Source organism: Carlito syrichta, unplaced genomic scaffold (assembly GCF_000164805.1).
Source record: "Carlito syrichta isolate Samal-C Ts95f unplaced genomic scaffold, Tarsius_syrichta-2.0.1 Scaffold301633, whole genome shotgun sequence".
Taxonomy (NCBI): Eukaryota; Metazoa; Chordata; class Mammalia; order Primates; family Tarsiidae; genus Carlito; species Carlito syrichta.
In genome coordinates this window covers 222,117-239,472 of record NW_007245729.1, presented here as the reverse complement: position 1 = coordinate 239,472, position 17,356 = coordinate 222,117, and the positions used below count along the sequence as shown (strand labels likewise).

The window sequence follows — 17,356 nt, the reverse complement described above, 5'->3', positions numbered from 1 at the left end:
TAAGAACCATTCTGGTCCAGCTTGAACCCTTGCCCCCGTGTCCCATGTCCCATAAGGCAGATCTTCACTGGGGAGCCTCTTCTTGCTTTGGATTTCCTCTTACGACTACTCTTTCTGAGACCTCGACTTTGCTTTGTGGGAAGCTCTGATTCCCGCCACTTGGTCTGGCGAGGTTGCTGTGGTTATGAGCGGCCACCCCCTCCAGCCAGCCGAAGCCTGCTATGGCCGTTTCTGTGTTCTCTTTGCACTCTTTCCACAGGATATGCTTCTGTGCCAGGATAATCACAAGGGTGTTTTAAATTCAGCAGTTAAAACATATACGCTCAAGAGGACTCTCCACTGGACATTAAAGATTGGGGATGGGTAATCCAAAATCTGGACACCCGTTCGTTCCTCATGCAACAACAGGCGACAAGCTTCTCTCCAGCCTCCTCACCCCACACCCCTGCCATAGAAGCTGATGACAAATAGAAGTTGCCCATGTTGGACCTGTGATGATTGCCGGAGGGTCCTCAGGCCAGCTTCCCATCTCTGGTCATTTTGTTTGTTTCTTCACTTGCTCTACCGGGTATCCTGGTACCCAGCCTGTTGCTAACAGTGACCTCGTCTAGCTTCCTGTTGCCCTTCTTCTCTTGGTCCTTGTCACACATCCAGCGGGACTGAAATAAAAGAGCATATATCTGTATATATCCCAAATCCAAGTCTCCCTGCAGGTTGCATGTGTGTGTGTGTGCACACATGTATGAAAGTCTACATATGTACATATGCTTTTGTTCATTGATGTCTAATGGTATTTCTGTGACGTTCCCCCTGCATCCTTTTTTAGGTTGATGCGAGACAGGGCTAAGGAACAGAAAGGTACATAGTCAGACAGCATGTGACTTTCCGCTTTGGACTTAACGCTTTGGTTCCAATGATTATAAATTGGTATACTAGTCATGAGCTAGCGTTGCCTGGGAAGAAGGGTCTGGGAGGGATAGTGAAGGTGTTGAACTTCAAAGTCGGCTGAAGTTAAGATATTCCAGTCTGTAGAGACAGGCCCAGTTTGGAAATTCAGCTTTCCTGTGGATTCCCTTGAAGTGAAAACTCTCACATTTGGCAAAGGCCCTGTCACCATAGCGTGACCTCAGTGCTTTTAAAGAGTCCCAGAACCTGTGAAATGAACTCGTGCCTGCTTACAGAAATGAAGGCTGGATGCCCATAATGGCAAACCAGCCCTAAGATGAACTGAACTCAGCAGTGCTGCCTTTACCTGGGCCCTCGCTTCATTACCAAGTAAAAATTTCCTCCCAGCGGGGAGAAATGCACTTTGCTAGGCACACCTAGAACCAGGTACAAGAGAAAGAATAAGACGGCGATACATTATTTTTCCTTGGAAAGCCCCAGCTCTTTGCAAGGACCCTATCTCCAGTGTTGCAGTGACCTTATGGTCCCTCTTCTCCCCTGGGAGAAGGTGCTTTGAGCACAAGCTCCTAATGAATAAAGTCTCTACTCTGTTTTACAGAGCCTGGTCTTGTTCTGTCGGCTCCAGGTAGAAAAAGGACCCACTAGGGTCAAGCCACCCTCTTGAGGGTCATCAAAAGCCCCACGGCACTAAGGAAAGCTTGTAGCTTCCGGTTCTTATTCTGCCCTGATCTGTTGGGTGAACTTGGGCAGGCTGCTGACTTTCGTACCTTGGTTCGTTCTTTATTCAGACTTGGGGGCGTTGAGGAAAAGCCACAGAGGGTCATTCCTGGGAACTCTTGAGTCATTAGCTTCAGGGAGCCTTAGCTTGCTCTCAGTTTTGTAACGCCCGCCACTTCTGCCTGGCCCTTGGTGCTGTTTTCCTAGGTCTCCTTGAATTCTGTAGTGCATTAAGCTGCGGGTTCTCCAAGACACTCTGGACTCATGAAAAGGGAGCTCAGTGAGGGGCACTTCTCCTTGTGTTTGCCTTACCGCCATACCCCCTACCACACTGGACAGCACTGAATTGAAATGGTCTCAGCTGTCCAAAAGACAATGAGGTCTAATACCAGAGCAGCCTCGTGTTACCATTTTCCCTCTCTCTCTCAACTATCTTAAACTACTCTTAATTTTATTTATGATAAAAATGTGTATTCTATGAGGTGCACAGCATCTCCCCGTTTAAAAGCTTAGATGAAGCCTATTGGCAACAAGTGAAATGCTTGGCATACAAATTTTTGATTCCAATATTCTCTCCTAACATTTTTCCCTCTTTCAAAATGGGGCTAAAAAATACAAGCCGTCCTAGTGAGGGGAAGCTCATCCTGCTAAGAAATTTAAATTTTTTTCAAAGCAAAAATAAGCCATGGACTCAATCACTCATCGAGATCTGGGGATTATGAAAATTCCTGGCTCTTGGGCTATTACTTGCTTGCCAGAAATATCAAAAGCCATCATTGTTCGTTATTCTTAACACAATTAAAACCTATTTGAGTCAAAGACACATTGAGATGTAGTCATGCACACAATAATCACATCCTAAATCCCTTCTGTTCTGGACTGACACTGGATGGCTGTATAGAAAGAGTCTGTGGCCGAAAGTGTTGAACCCTAAAGTCGGGGATGCATTGGATACAGTTTAAATTACCCAGAGCATGTCCATCCTATACTCTCCTGGCCCTTGAAAGTTCTTGGTACTGATGTTTTCCTGGAGCTCCTTGACTTCTGTAGTTCATTAAGCTGCTGGTATCCAAGACACCCTGGACTTGTGAAAAGAGAGCTCAGTGAGGGGTACTTCTCCTTGTGTTTGCCTTTCAGATATATATCTGAAATCAAAATCTTTCTGCAGGTTGGATTGCTGTTTCTCTTTGGATCATGCTTTTGAGGAGAATTATTTTGATAAAGAAGAGCATATTTGGTTGAATTGGCCTGCTGATTATTTTGAGATGCTTCTCATGACGGGCCCCAAAGAGTCAAAATACAAAAATAATCAAGCTTACCCTTCTACAATTACTCGCAGAAGAATATCTACTGTAGACACAGTATCACTAGCCAACGAAATGGCATGATATTTCAAGGGCATATATGAATCTTCCCACTAGTGAAAACTTAGGTGTGCAGGCAGACATATCATATTCATGAAAACCAGCAAAAGTTCAAATACTCTACTCTACGTAAGGAAATAATGATAAGATAGGAGCTTTACCCCTGTAGATGGACTGTATTTTGCCTTCTTGCCCCTCAGAAAAGGCCCAGCACCTACAAATTACAAGGAGGAGCTCTTTCCAAAGTGGTGATGGGTGTGATTGTGGGGAACCCGTGTCCCCTGGAAGCAAAGCTCTGGATGGTGAGAGGCAGTTTCTGGTCTCCCAGCTCCATTTGCTTCTATGGGTGTTCCTCTGCTCACTGCCCACTGCCCCCTCTCCTGTGCTTCAAATGGGATTCTCTGCTCCCTTGGCCCACACTAGCAGAATCTGCCATGGTAACCTAGGGTAACAAACACTATCCTGTCCTCTATGACTGCTGCTTCCTCTTTGCACCTCTACTTAGAAACCGAATCATCATATATACAGAAGGCTCACCATGATAGAAACACTATCAAGGGAAGTTGGGATTGAGATTGTGGCCCCTGAGATTGCATCTCGCTCATCCACATCTCTGCAGATTGCCTGTGTAGGTGCGTATGTGTATGAATGTATATGTAAATACATACGCTTTTGTTCATTTATGACTTACGTTATCTCTGTGACTCCCCCGCCAAGTCCTCCTTTAGGTCAATGTGAGGCAGGACTAAAGAACGGAAAAGTACATAGTCAGACACCATGTGACTTCCCAGACTTCACTCCTTGGTTCAAATTATCGTAAATTGGTATACATATCATGAAGTGGTTGACTCTGAAGTCACTCGTAACTATTAGTTACACTAGACAAAAGATTTTCTGTCTTTTCTATTAAGAGGAGGTTTCTCTATATTGCTGACAGTGGTTTCATCTCCATGCCTAGCGTGATCCCCCCACCTTGGCCTATAAAGGTGCAGGCATTACAGGCATGAACCACCATACCTGGCCAAGTTTGTTGACCATAAAATATTCATGTATAAAAGTCACTGTTGAAGCCTGGCTTGCAATCTGTTAGAAACGAGGCTTTCTTTGCCAAAAATGAGTATCTTAAGCCTCTGAAAACACTAATGCATCCAGACAGGAGAAAAGCTCTTCATTACCTAAGGTCCAGTGACAGCCTTTTTGGGTTATTTTGAGTCGGAGTCTCACTCTGTCACCCAGGATGGAGTGTAGTGGCATGCTCACAGCCACCCCAGCGTCGACCTGCTGGGCTCAGGAGATCCTTCCACTTCAGCCTTCCAAGTAATGGGAGCTACAGGTGCACGCTATCACACACGGCTTATTTTTTTTATCTTATTGTAGAGACGAGGTCTTGCCAAGTTGCCCGGGCTGGTCTTGAACCCACAGGCTCAGGCAATCCTCTCACCTCGGCCTGCCAAAGTGCTGGGATTACAGGCTTGAGCCACCATGCCCAACCCAATGACAGACTTTTATGATGGCATGAATCTCAAATTCAGCTTCAGTTGTAGGTAGAGATTGCCCTCACCTCATCTAAATTGCTGGCTTGTGAAGTCCCTCTCTCACCTCCCGAGCTTCACCCATGGTTGCCTTCTTGCCCCTCAGATAGGGTCAAGTAATTGCAGACAGGAAGCAGGACCCCCTCCCCCCCATATGATGGCGGATATGGGCTTGGGGTATCTTTCTCACATAGAGGCAAAATGCTGGGTGATAAGTTGAGCGTTCCGAGTCTATTAGCTCCATCTTTTTCAGCTTAGAGCACCTCTGCTCATTATCCATGGCTAGCTCTCCCTTGCTTCAAGTAGAATTCTGTCTTTCCTTGGCCCAACTGGTAAAACGCCCTACACGGTAGCCTAAGGTGACAAACACTAGTTGCAAAGGACTCCCTCCTCTGTGACTTCTTCTTCCTTGTTGTACCTCTATTCAAATAACTAATCAAATTACACACAGAAGCTCATCATAAGAGAACTTCAGAAACACCAGCAGGAGAACGTCAAGATTGCCCATATCATGCCTTTTCATTGTGGCTCCTGAAATGGCATAGCCCAAATCCAAATCTCTCTGCAGTTGCACGTGTGCGTGCGTGCATGTATGAATGTCTACATGTGTAGATATGCTTTTTGTTCATTTATGGCCATGCTATGTCTGTGACTTCCCCCGTGTACTTCTCTAGAGCGACATGAGACAGGGCTAAGGGTATGTAGTCAGATACCATGTAGGTTTTCAGATTTCACTCTTAGGGTCAAATGATCATAAATTGTTATACAAGTCATGAAGTGGCTGGGCCTTAATTCACGTGCAATCGTTAAAAAGAGAATGTCATCCTTTCCGTAGAAATGTATTTTTTCATATTTGTAATGATTTTCAGACCTCTGAAAAAGTCTCATAACTCAAGTGGACATTCAGATGTTTGCTAATAAAGCTGACTATAATGTAAAAAAAAAATGAAGATCATATATTCTAAGAGAAAAGCATATCAAATGTATTTAACAGTTTTAGCTGACATGAGAGGCTTCAGAAATGAAGACCCAAAGACCCAAGGAAAGTTGGGTATTTTTCCTTTTAGGTTGGATGAGGAATGGGCAGCCACGTAGAAAAAAGATTGGTAAAAAGGGTCTGAACTAAGAACTGACTGAGGGGGAACCCAGCAAGACCCGTTTCTTCAGGTTCTTCTTGGCGCTATATGTAGTATTTCTTTCTCTAATTACAGGGCAGGACACTTGTCATGGGAGGGTCATCAGGGGAGAAGGGAGGACGTCAAACAGTGGCATTTCTAGGTTGTATCACTTTTTTCTCTTACCATTTTCATGTCTCCTAACTGCACCCCCTAACTCCCTGATCCTAACGCCCTTCCAACCTAGTCTCCACCATGCAGACCAAAGTATCTGCAAAGTGTAAATCTGATCATGTCATTTCTTATTTAAAATCATTCAAAAGTCCTCCATTGCTCTTAGAGTGGAGTCCAAATTCCTTATTTTGGCTTACAAGATCCTGTAGGGTCTAGTCCAGGCTTAGCTCTTCAATTTTTAAATCTTTCCCATCTATTACCACTCACCATCACCACACTTCTCCTCTACCTCCCAGCTGCACTGTGACTCACTGAACTCTTCTAGCTTTCCTGTTGCTGTGTCGTCAGCATTCTGTTCCCCCCTCCTCTGCTTCCACAAACTGTTAAATTAGACTTGACTTCACACATACATGTGTAAGAATGAGAGCTTTGGGTGATGTCAAGCATAAGTATTAGGATAAAAATCTCCTCAGCGGGCCCTCCAAATGTTAGGTCAGGCCCGCTAAGGGTGGGGTCTGGTGTCTGGCATGCAATCTGGTGCCACATGAAAGATGCAAAGAATTGACAGAGTTAGATTAGAAAACATAGCTTAACTAGAAAGCAAATTAGAGAGCGAGAAAGAGGAGATTTCACTTCCCCAAGGTAAGGGAGGGGGCCAAAGCTTAGGAAAACATGGCGGCCACAGCTCAATGAGCAAGGCGATGGCCAATGGCTGCTCCAAGTTGAATCCTTTTAAACCTTCCCTTTGATGAGGGCAGGTCATTAAGGTGGCTGGGTGGTGGACTGCTCCACATCATCATGAAGGGGACAGGTATGCATAGGTGATGGACAGCAGGCGAATGGGTGGGTCAGTCACATGAAAGCTGCCATGGTGATGGAGTCTGTCATGAACAGGGTTGATTAGGTTAGCTTGTTTATGATACAAGCTGGGGAGGGGGGTTTGATAAAGCAATAATCAATAGCTATCACTGAGAAACCGGTTCTTTCCTTGTCTGTTTTTTTTTTTTTTTTGAGTTGGAGTTTCACTCTGTCGCCCAGACTGGAGTGCAGTGGCCGCTCCCGGCCACCGCAACCTCAACCTGTTAGGCTCTGGCGATCCTTACGCCTCAGCCTTCCAAGTAGCTGGAACTACAGGCACACTACCACACCCGGCTAACGTTTTGATTTATTGTAGAGATGAGGTCTCGCTAAATTGCCCAAATGGGTCTCGAATCCACGGGCTCAGGCAATCCACTCACCTCAGCCTCCCAAAGGCGCGGGATTACAGGCTGAGCCACCGAGTCCGGCTCTTGTCTGTTCTTGACTAGTGATTAGAGGGTAAATTAAAGTGAACTTCTAGAAAAACATGACAGATCTAGGCAAATCCAAGGCCAAAGAAAGCATAACCTTACACAAGTCAACTTTAATCCAGTCCTACATACATATATATACATATATATGTATATATGGTTAAAATGACTGCATATTGGGTATATCTTACGTCTTTTCAGTAAGATTTAGTGCCCAGTATTCCACACTACAAATTTTGTCGTGATTGTTACAGGCCAACATGTAACGTGCAAATCTAAACATTGCCATATTTCTGTCTTGATTACCATCTCCCTCACCCTTACCAAGTCAGTTTGAATGTTTGACATGTTATGAAAGAAATTGTTTCAAATTTAAAGCAATTTACTAAAGCAAGTGATGTGGCCTCCTCTCTGGATGCCTTTAATTGTACACTAATGAGATAAGATGGGAGAGCCCCATCTGTCTGAGTTTGATTCAGCTTGGTCTTAACTATGTAAAAGATGCTACAATAACATTAACGAGATGTTTAATTCATCAGAGGCCATTTAACATTCTCGTTTGCTAAATTAACAGGGAAATAATCTAGGAAAGTAAAGAAATACAACTCACCTACCCAATTTTTAACAGATTTGACAGTCCGCACAAGCCCTTAGAAAAAGCATTGTACTGTCATTCCGCAGAAAATGACTTTGTGTTTGGACATGTTCTCTCGAAGATTTACACTGTCAGCTATTGAAATGCAGGCTCATATATATTAAGAATCCAAGTTTTGTTGTTTTTTTGACTTGGTGCTGGAGTCCCGCTCTGGCAGAGTTCAGAGATTCGCAAAGGTGGAGACGGCGTCAGCGATTGTGAGAAAGAGAGGGAGAGAGAGAGAGAGAGAGAGACTGGACACCTGTTATGAGAATGCAGATGTCATTTTACTGTGAGTAGTAGCGAGCTTATATTTCTCTCTACAAGGGAAATAATCTCTGCAAGTTGCTGCCACAGAGCAAGTTAAAATCATCATTAGAAAACAAATCACAACAAATTACATAGGTTTTTTGTGATGTTAAAATGATGCTTAAGTTTAAGTATTCCTCTCCGGGCTTGGCCAATGTTCTCTCTAAGGGCGGAGACTATTTCTACCCCAAACAACATAATCCCAACACAATGATGTTACCCTGTAAAAAACAGCCCCGCAACCCGCTAATATAAAATCTTAAAATTATAAAATTATAAAGCTTCTCATTAAACAACTCTACTTAAAACAAAACTTATATCCCAAATTAACTGATATATATTATGATTTTTCTAACAATTCTAATCCTTTACAAACTTAACTTCCTTATTCAAATTATCCAGGGAAACAGGTTTTTCCATAATATAGTCTCTGGGGGCCAGAACAACAGTTTCTGGCCCAGGGTTTTGGAGCAGTTCATATGTAGAATATTTCCATCTGGCGGAAGAATGTGCACCTGGAGATCCTCTAGAAGTGCCTGGCAGATGTTTCTTTTCTCATGGACAAGGAGTTTCTTCTTGAAAACTTTCTGGTCTTTCAAGCCCCTTGGTAGTTTTTTCTTGTTTGCATTCCTTTATTGTTTTCCTATCTGGAACATCCTATCTCTAAGGAAAAAACACTTAGAAGAAACTTCTAGTGATGTTATTCAGGCTTCAAGGTAGTTTTGGTTGTTAGATAAAACCTGTTTTACTCACTTAAATTCTACATCTAAACCCTTTAACTTTTTATATATTATAACTTTAATATGTATCTCAAAACAAACTTATAAATCACCTACATATACCTTAATATAAACTTTCACTACACTTAAATCTTATGCCTTGTATTCAAACACCACAACTATAATTACAAATAATAAGTAAAAATATTCAAAACAATTCTTTGTCTAAACAAAATCAGAAACCTCTTTTTACCAGGTATTAGTCACAAATCCTAACCCTAAAAATAAGATCTGTAACCCATGACCAAGCGAAAGTCCTTTAAACATGCCTCAGAGTCATCACATGGGCAAAAGGGACAGGTCAAACAACGTAGTGGGAAGTGGAAAGATGGACAATGAGTTTCCAGTAGCCTGTGGTCCGGGGTCACCAGGACCCTGTCAATCTGGTGGGCCTCCAAGGCTGGCTCCCAACAAGTTGGAGTCTCACTCGTTTCCCAGGCTGGAGTGCAGTGGCACGCTCACGGCCACCACTGCCTTGACCTGCTGGACTCCGGCGATCCTTCCGCCTCAGCCTTCCAAGTATCTGGAACTACAGATGCACGCCACCACGTCCAGCTAGTTTTTGTGATTTATTGTAGAGACGAGGTCTCACCAAGTTGCCCAGCCTGGTTTTGAATCCCTGGGCTCAGGCAATACTCTCACCTCGGCCTCCCAAAGCGCTGGGATTACAGGGTGAGCCACTGCACCCGAACTTGTTGGTTATTAATTGGCTTGGTGAACAATCTGAACTCACTTTCGAGTTAATGCCAGAAAAGCATAATCTTGACTCAACTTTAATCCAGTATTTTTGTTTTAATAAACTAAGAACTGACTGAATTTTAAGCTTTGCCCCTTGAAAAAGCCCTCATTCATATCAACCTCTATAAGTGATCATTAGGTATGCCCAGGACATACTGCAGCGAATGTTGAAACATTGATCGTGACTCCAGGACTTCCCTGAGAGGGAGTCTTCCAAGCCTCCTGATGCACTGGGTAAGGGTGGCACCCCTACCTGCGGCTTGCCCCTTGCAAGCTGTATGGCCATGATACCATGGCTGATGTGACTGTCTCATAATGTTTTTGTAGAAATGCTATCTGGATAGGTTGCAAGAATGAGGGATTTGCCATCTTAAGATTATGTCTTACAGAATGCCTCAAATCATGATGTGTACCACCAAGGTCACTCTCCAGCCAGAAGTTGCCCAGCAGCCCCAGGTTCAAGTTGCCTGAGAGCTCTTGGAGTTGAGCTCTACCAGTATGCTGGGGGCTGTGCATGGGACAAGAGTGGTCCCTGCTCTGCCTGGACAATCTTACTCCAAATAGCAGGAACTGGGCTTTGTGTCCCCCCGCACTCCAATCCTACCCCAGCATTCACAGAACCATTCCATTTATACCGAATCAACCGATTAAGTGAGTGGAACGGTTTTTGAACTTTTGAACTAGAGAAATGTATCCTCAGTGTTCAATAATCAAGCCAGCCCTTTTAAAAATGCTTGAGAACAAAGTCAAAGCACGATGAAACCACACTTAATTAACACACTCAGGGACGAGTGTGTTAAGATCTGGTAGGAGGGGCTAGTGTGGTAGCTCGGGCCTGTAATCCCAGCACTTTGGGAGGCCAAGGTGGGAGGACCGCTGGAGCCCAGGAGCTTGAGTCCAGCCTGGGCAACATGGCAAGACCTTGTCTCTACAAAAAGTCAAAAAATGAGCCAGCCACGGGGGGGCATGTGCCTGTAGTCTCAGGAGGCTGAGGTGGGTGAAATCACCTGAGCTCTGGAGGTTGAAGCTGCAGTGAGCCGTGATCATGCCACTGCGCTCCAGGCTAGGCTATCAGAATGAGATCCTGACTCTGAAAAAAATGAAGACGTGGTAGAAAATAAAACCCTTGCTGGACATACTACCTAAAACATAAGCCGTCTCCTGAGACACACGTCGCTAGTGTCCGCTGCAAGGATGGTGTCGGTGCCAGGAGAAAGCCCAGAGGCACTGGGAGAAAGAGAATCGATGGATCTTGGTCTCTGAATGGGTTAGGAAAGGTAGCCAGGAGATATAGAAATGCAACACGATCGGGCTGTGACTCCCCAGGTGTTCCGTTGTTCTCAGCTGTCCTTAGCTCCAGAGTTGACTCACGCACTGCCATCTGTGTGGGGAGTGGGGACAAGAGTGTGCAGGCTGGCCTGATGGCACCGCTGCCATCCTCAGTGCCACAGGAGGGCTGCCCACTGCCAGGGGAGGGCACTTCCCAAAGAGCCATGCCTGCTCTGTTGGGAAACTGGAGACAAGGGTGGGCTCAGGGTGGGCAGGTGAGAGGGGACAGGAAAGGAAGGGAGGGGTGGGATCTTGAGAAGCTCCTTAGATACCATTGAGGTCCCTTCCTTGAAAAGTCACACAAGTGTTGGCTTCATAGCTGTTATACACTACTTGGATGTTTGCACTTTTCTGTGTGCTGTTTCATTTTACAACATACAAAAGTGTTCAAATTTAAAAAAAGGTTGGGCACGGTACCTTAAAACCCTGTCATCCCAGCACTTTGGGAGGCCGAGGTGAGTGTATTGCCTGAGCCCAGGGGTTCGAGACCAGCTTGGGCAACTTGGTGAGACGTTGTCTCCACAATATATCAAAAAATTAGCTGGGCGTGGTAGCACACGGCCACTTGGAAGGCTGAGGTGCAAGGATCGCTGGAGCCCAGCAGGTCGACGCCGGGTAGCCGTGAGAGTGCCACTGCACTCTAGCCTGGGCTACAGAGTGAGACCCCCAGCTCAAAAAACAAAAACAAAAAAAGACAGCACAAGAACAAGCCCCTCCTTGCACCTAGTAACTGTAGGGCTTTAGGCAGTAAACGTAAGAATGAAAGCTATTGGGCAACCCACTTTTGGGTCCCCTCTCGCTGGAGAGAGCTTGCCTATCTTCTAATAAACTCCAATTTGCTCAAAAAAAAAAAAACTACTGAATGCGGAGTGTTCCTATACTAACTTGTGCTATGCAACAGTCCTGTGTGATAAGACTGTGTCCATTCTATAGATGAAGACACTACCTCAGCAAGGTGAAGGGGTCCGCCCACACAGCTCTGGGGAAGCATGGCCAGATGTGGACATGAGGTCCTCTTAGGCTATACCCAGAGCCTGCCCTCCAGTGGCAATGGAGAACACGCCCTCTGAGATCCTCTTCGGGTTGCAGGGGCATTCACAGACAAAACCACACTGTCAGGTTATCCCTGGAGATGGTGATGGTCCACAGAGAGGCCCTTTCTTGAGACTGTAAGATGTGGTCTTGACATCATATTTGAAAGTGTGTGTTGGCAAGACATGCCAAATCGTGATGACCGTGATGGCTTATGAGTGCACTTTGAGTTGATGTAATTCACGGCTCTGCTGGGACGTGTAAAGGAAAATGTCTGTTAGGCTTGCTGCCTGAAACTCACACTGGCTAGAAGAGTGAGTGCAGAGTGCAAGTGGTTATTATTGTTGTCTTTTATGTTCATAAGAGATGCTAGTCTGTGCTTTTCTTTTCATTTATCAGATATTGGTGTTGAAAATTCTGGTCTCATAAATCCAGTTGGGAAACCTTTTCCTTTTTCGCTATCCTCTCAAAGAGCTTATGCAACATAAACTCTTCTGTAATATTTCATCTTCAAATGCCCAGGGAAAATCACTGATGAAACCATCTGGGCCTGGAGTTTTTTTTTTCCCCATAAGAAAGTTTTAAATTTTTAATTACATAATAAAGTTCTTATGTATTCACAGAAATTACATCTCTGGTTATGAATGGAAGACGATAGAAACACTCTTACAAATGTGTACTGTTACTTTTTGAGGAAATATAGCTTAACAGTGATAATGGATACAGATGAGGAAGCACTTAAAGGTTTTCAATAAATCAGAAAATGCAGAGAGTACTGATATTTATGTGCCGGTGCCTAACATCACTTGTAGCCTGGCATGCTATTGTTTTATGTTCCCCAGCATTCTTATAAAGGTTATTTCTGTTCATTGATTTCTCACTGAGCTGCAAGATGTGGGATCCCACAGAGTGAGACAATCTGTTTTGGCTCTATCATCAGAAATGGCTTGAAAGCACAAATGACATTCCCATTATTCCACACATAAATCCTTGATGTCAATACCCTGAGGCTAAAAGCAATCATTTGGAAGGAAATCCCTACTTAAAATTAAGCAAAGGAAATCTGAATAGGATAATATCTATCCTGAAAATGTCAGACTCAAAACTGAGTTCTATATATGAATTGTATGGGAATCAGTTTTATAATAGCATCTCTGATTTGTTATATAATAAAACATAAAGGCCTTAGAAACTTTGTGTATTTCCAACCTCTGATGGTTTCCCCTAAAAAAGGTAACTTTTTATTAATTTTTCTCTCTTAAAACTGGCCAGGTGCGATGGCTCATGCCTGTATTCTCAGCACACTGGAAGGCAGGGTGGGAGGACTGCTTGAGCCCAGGAGTTTGAAACCAGCCTGGCAACACAGGGAGACCTCATCTTTACAAAAAAGTCAAAAAGTAAACCAGGCATAGTGGTGCGTACCTGTAGTCCCAGTCCCTCAGGAGGCTGAGATGGGAGGATCGCCTGAGCCCAGGAAGTCGATGCAGTGAGCAGCGACAGTGCCTCTGCATTCCAACTTGGGTGACAGTGAGACCCCAATTCAATTTAAAAAACAGAAACAAAAACCGTATTTCCTGAGCTGTCAACTCTCTGATTTCATTCACTTCTTTTCCCCGTGCCCCTCTGCACTCCCAGTCTAGTCTACTGAATACAACATTTGAGAAACCGGGCATTTAGGCAAAGATCTTTTATTCACGGTTAGGCTTACATAGTTCCAAGAAGTAAACATAATTAACAGAACACCTAAAAGTACCAGGGGAGGTACTCTGGTATCAGTAGAAGGCACTGATCATACCACAGAAGAAAGCTTGACATGGATCTTCATACGCTGATGCCGGCTTCAGTCCCGTCAAATGAATATGTGGTTCTCTGCGTGGTAACAAAGAGTGGCAGTAGCAGAAGAACTGGAGACTTTTCCACTGGCGTGGGCAGCCAAGACCCACCAGGAGTATCGGTATAGATGACATGAAGGTGACTATCATGGTGGCAATGACAACAATTCCAGCTATGACGACGACAAAGCTGAGGCCACCTATGGAAGCACGGTGGAAACCCTCCTGGTATCCCGCTAATTGTTTCTGATTCTTCAGATGGGTCACAAAACCCACCTGCACAAAACTGAACCCAGTGCATCCTGGGACACTGCAACACACTTGTCCTGTAGCCGCTAGCTTGGAAAAGCAGTAAAGGCTATTGCATCATTTTGGAAATGAGTCGAATCTGAGCTACAAGAAAAATATATTGTCTAAAAAAACATACACACAGGTACTTTTGGTGGTATGGTTTTTTGTGCTTGAGTATAAAAAGCGGTATGAGCAAAGTTAATGAACAGCAGGTTTATTCAAAAGAAAACAAAGAAAGTAGCATACCCAAATTAGTTTAAGACATAGCAAAATCAAATTTTATGCAAATACCTTTATAAAACTGAATTGTATAATCAAAAACATAAAAATACAGAGTAATTTTTATACATTGATACCGAATATGTTAAATTACTATATATTAAAGATACAATTTGAAAATTAGAGCTGTTTCAAAATACTATGTTTAAATTTCATTCTTGAACAACAGCGATAAATTACCAAATCACCATGTTGTCCTTCCGTGAGGGTTTCATGGTACACTGGGGTGGGAATGGGGGTCCATTTGGAGTTAGGAGAGAGTCATTAAGTAACATTCAAAGACAGACAAGAGGAAAATGTCAGGTTCAAATTTCACTACCTGAGACTTGCATAGAGCTTGCTGACTTGAATAAGACACGTCAACATTGCTTTAAAATACTGGCAACATCCACTACACTTTCCTGTTACAAGTAGGACATAACAGATAGGGCTTCAGGGAGAAACAGAACACAGATGAACTTCTACAGAAATAGAAAGCACTCGCAGAAGACCTCTTATTCTCTTTTTATGAGGCATAAACAGCAAAAGAATAGATAAAATATAACCACCATGATTAAAGACTACAGGGGATTTCATAGCTAGACTTTTATGATGTTTTATGAATGATCCTTAATGCTATATTATTCCTACAGAGTTCCCAGGAAAATTTCTCATCCTCTGTAATGTGGTTTAAACGTTCCAACCATTGACAATATCCACGTCAAAAGACTTTCACTCTTCGCGATATATATATAAACATATATATGGACAGTCACATCTCTCCAGGTTCATGCCAAACTGAAACTTCCATTATAACGAAGAAAGAGAACCGAAAAGGGACTTCTAGTGCCATTTATTTTCCTGTGACAGTAATAAAGCCGCTGTATCCCAGCTTGAAAAATACACAGTAATCAGTATGTGTTACAACGACATAAGTCAAAAGCAAGTGACTTTTCCCAGAAAAAAAATATTTCCCCATGACTCTTATTCTTCCCCCCTCAAAAAACACCATACACTTAATTAACTTCCACGCAAGTCGAGAAGCGCCCCAAGCCACGTGGCAGACAGGAGCATGGCACGGCCACACGAGGCTATGGTCTCCAGCTCTGTTCCCTGCCCAGACTAACCTCACAGCCTACCGTGCTTCACAACTCTTCTCTAGAACCTTTTTGTGTCTCCTGCCTGGCTTTGTCTTCCTCACTGGGGGCCAACCAGGTGAAATACACCTTCACGGGATCAATGTTCCAGTGTTTGTGGAATGATATGGGTACCTGATGAGAAAGGTATTCCTTAGGGTAATCCACTGGCCGAGCCTGCAGGAAGAAGAAGAGAAAATTATGCTTTCCTGTGGATTGAAAAGAATTTCACTGCAGGATACCATCTTAATTTATAAAGTGGATCGCTTTGCTTCACTATTCTATTTTGGTTATGGGAATCTAAAGGCACAAGAGGAAAATCTTTTGTACAGTCTTCCCTCTAACTCCAAGTTCTTTGCTTTTGTGTCTCCAATTACCTTAATGACCCTCATGCATGTCTTTTTTTGCTTCTCTGTTCCAAAGTCTTGCCTCTGGGAAATTCACAACCACGGTAATAAATACAAAGAGCTTTCCTTGCTGAGTCATTTAAATTATGACTTCTGCACAAAGGCAGAAAAATTGTCATGTCCCAGGTACTTCTAGAGAAACTCTGGCCACATATGGGTTTTGGTGGAGGTGGGGGGCTGGAGCAAGGAGTTCTGGGGGAGGGGGGTTCCTGGCCTGCTCTAATGTGTAATTAGGCGACACCTTCAAGGAAAAAAAAACATGGTATTCATTGAGGAGTAACATAAGGCATACTATACTCTCTTCCTACCTAAATATCTAGTCTGGTTCCAGAGGTTTGAATGGGAATTGTGAGTAACCCAAAACCATTTTCAGGGGGACCCGGGAAAGTTTCTGTATTATCTACATTTCAAAGCTCTTTAGAATTTAGAAAATGAAACATAAGCTGAGTTACAGTCTAGAATGATGAACTAGAGAAGTAACCTACAGGGTTAGAAGGAAACTGAAACCAAGATTAAACCTCTCTCAATGATCACCTTAATTTGTTTGTAAATTTATATGGGTCATCTGTTTTATATAGTAATTCTTTGCATCATCAATACTAAAATTGCCTTGGCTATTAAAACTAGATGTGATACATTTAAAAACAAGTCTTCTCTAGACTGCTGTTTTATTACAATCTGCCTAAAACTTTGATATGAATACTTAAATAAACTCCCTTAGATGGTTTAGAACACCCTAGTTAAATTGATCTCAGTTAGTCCTTGAAACAACGTGGAAAAAGAACAGAATATTATGGCTCATTCCCAACTGACAGAGGAGGAAACCAGAGCTCCCAGAAGCAGCATGACTGGTACATATTGGAATGGAGACATGAGAGGTATCCAGCCCCGGGGGCCAGGATTCGACCAGCCACGCATCACTGGTGGGACACACTGCACAGCACCTGGACTGCCCTTGCTTCACTGGCACAAATACACCGCTCAGATGAGGGCTCAAACAGTAATATCTGTTGGGAAAAGTTCACAACAATGCAGGGAGAGAACTTCCACGAATCCTATCTTATTGTCTTTTAAAAATTCTAAGTGCTCATGGAGTTAAAAATCTAAGGGAAAACTAAAAGGAAAGATAGAAAATACATACAGGACTAGAGTCTAATTGAATTGGGAACATTCTGAATATTCGTTGAGGGACTCCAAGTATTATATGCTTATCTGCTATAGAAAACAGTATTATATTATGTTTATCTGAGAGTTTAATGGCAAGGATGGAAACCAAGGAGAAATATACTCTCAATTCAGCTCAGATAATTCCACGATAGTCCCAGAAAAAAATACAGTAGTTCCCCCTCATCCTCTGTTTCACTTTCTGAAGCTTCAGTGCCCTCCAAGTCAACTTTGGTCTGAAAATATTAAGTGGAAAATTCCAGAAGTACACAATTCCTAAGTTTTAAGTTACAACTTTAATAGTGACATCTTTCCAAGGGAAACTAGTACTTTTTTTTTTTTTTTTTTGG

The 17,356-nt window shown here is 43.3% G+C and overlaps 1 protein-coding gene across 1 annotated transcript in view; it reads right to left on the bottom strand.

The window, feature by feature from the left end:
• Nucleotides 1–13,590: 13,590 nt before the first annotated feature.
• Nucleotides 13,591–17,356, bottom strand: part of B3GLCT (beta 3-glucosyltransferase) — a 151,862-nt gene continuing 148,096 nt past the window's right edge. The window contains exon 19 of the mRNA XM_021710893.1: nucleotides 13,591–15,612. Coding sequence (XP_021566568.1) covers nucleotides 15,445–15,612 — 168 coding nt within the window. The 3' untranslated portion in view covers nucleotides 13,591–15,444. The remainder of the gene's footprint in view (nucleotides 15,613–17,356) is intronic.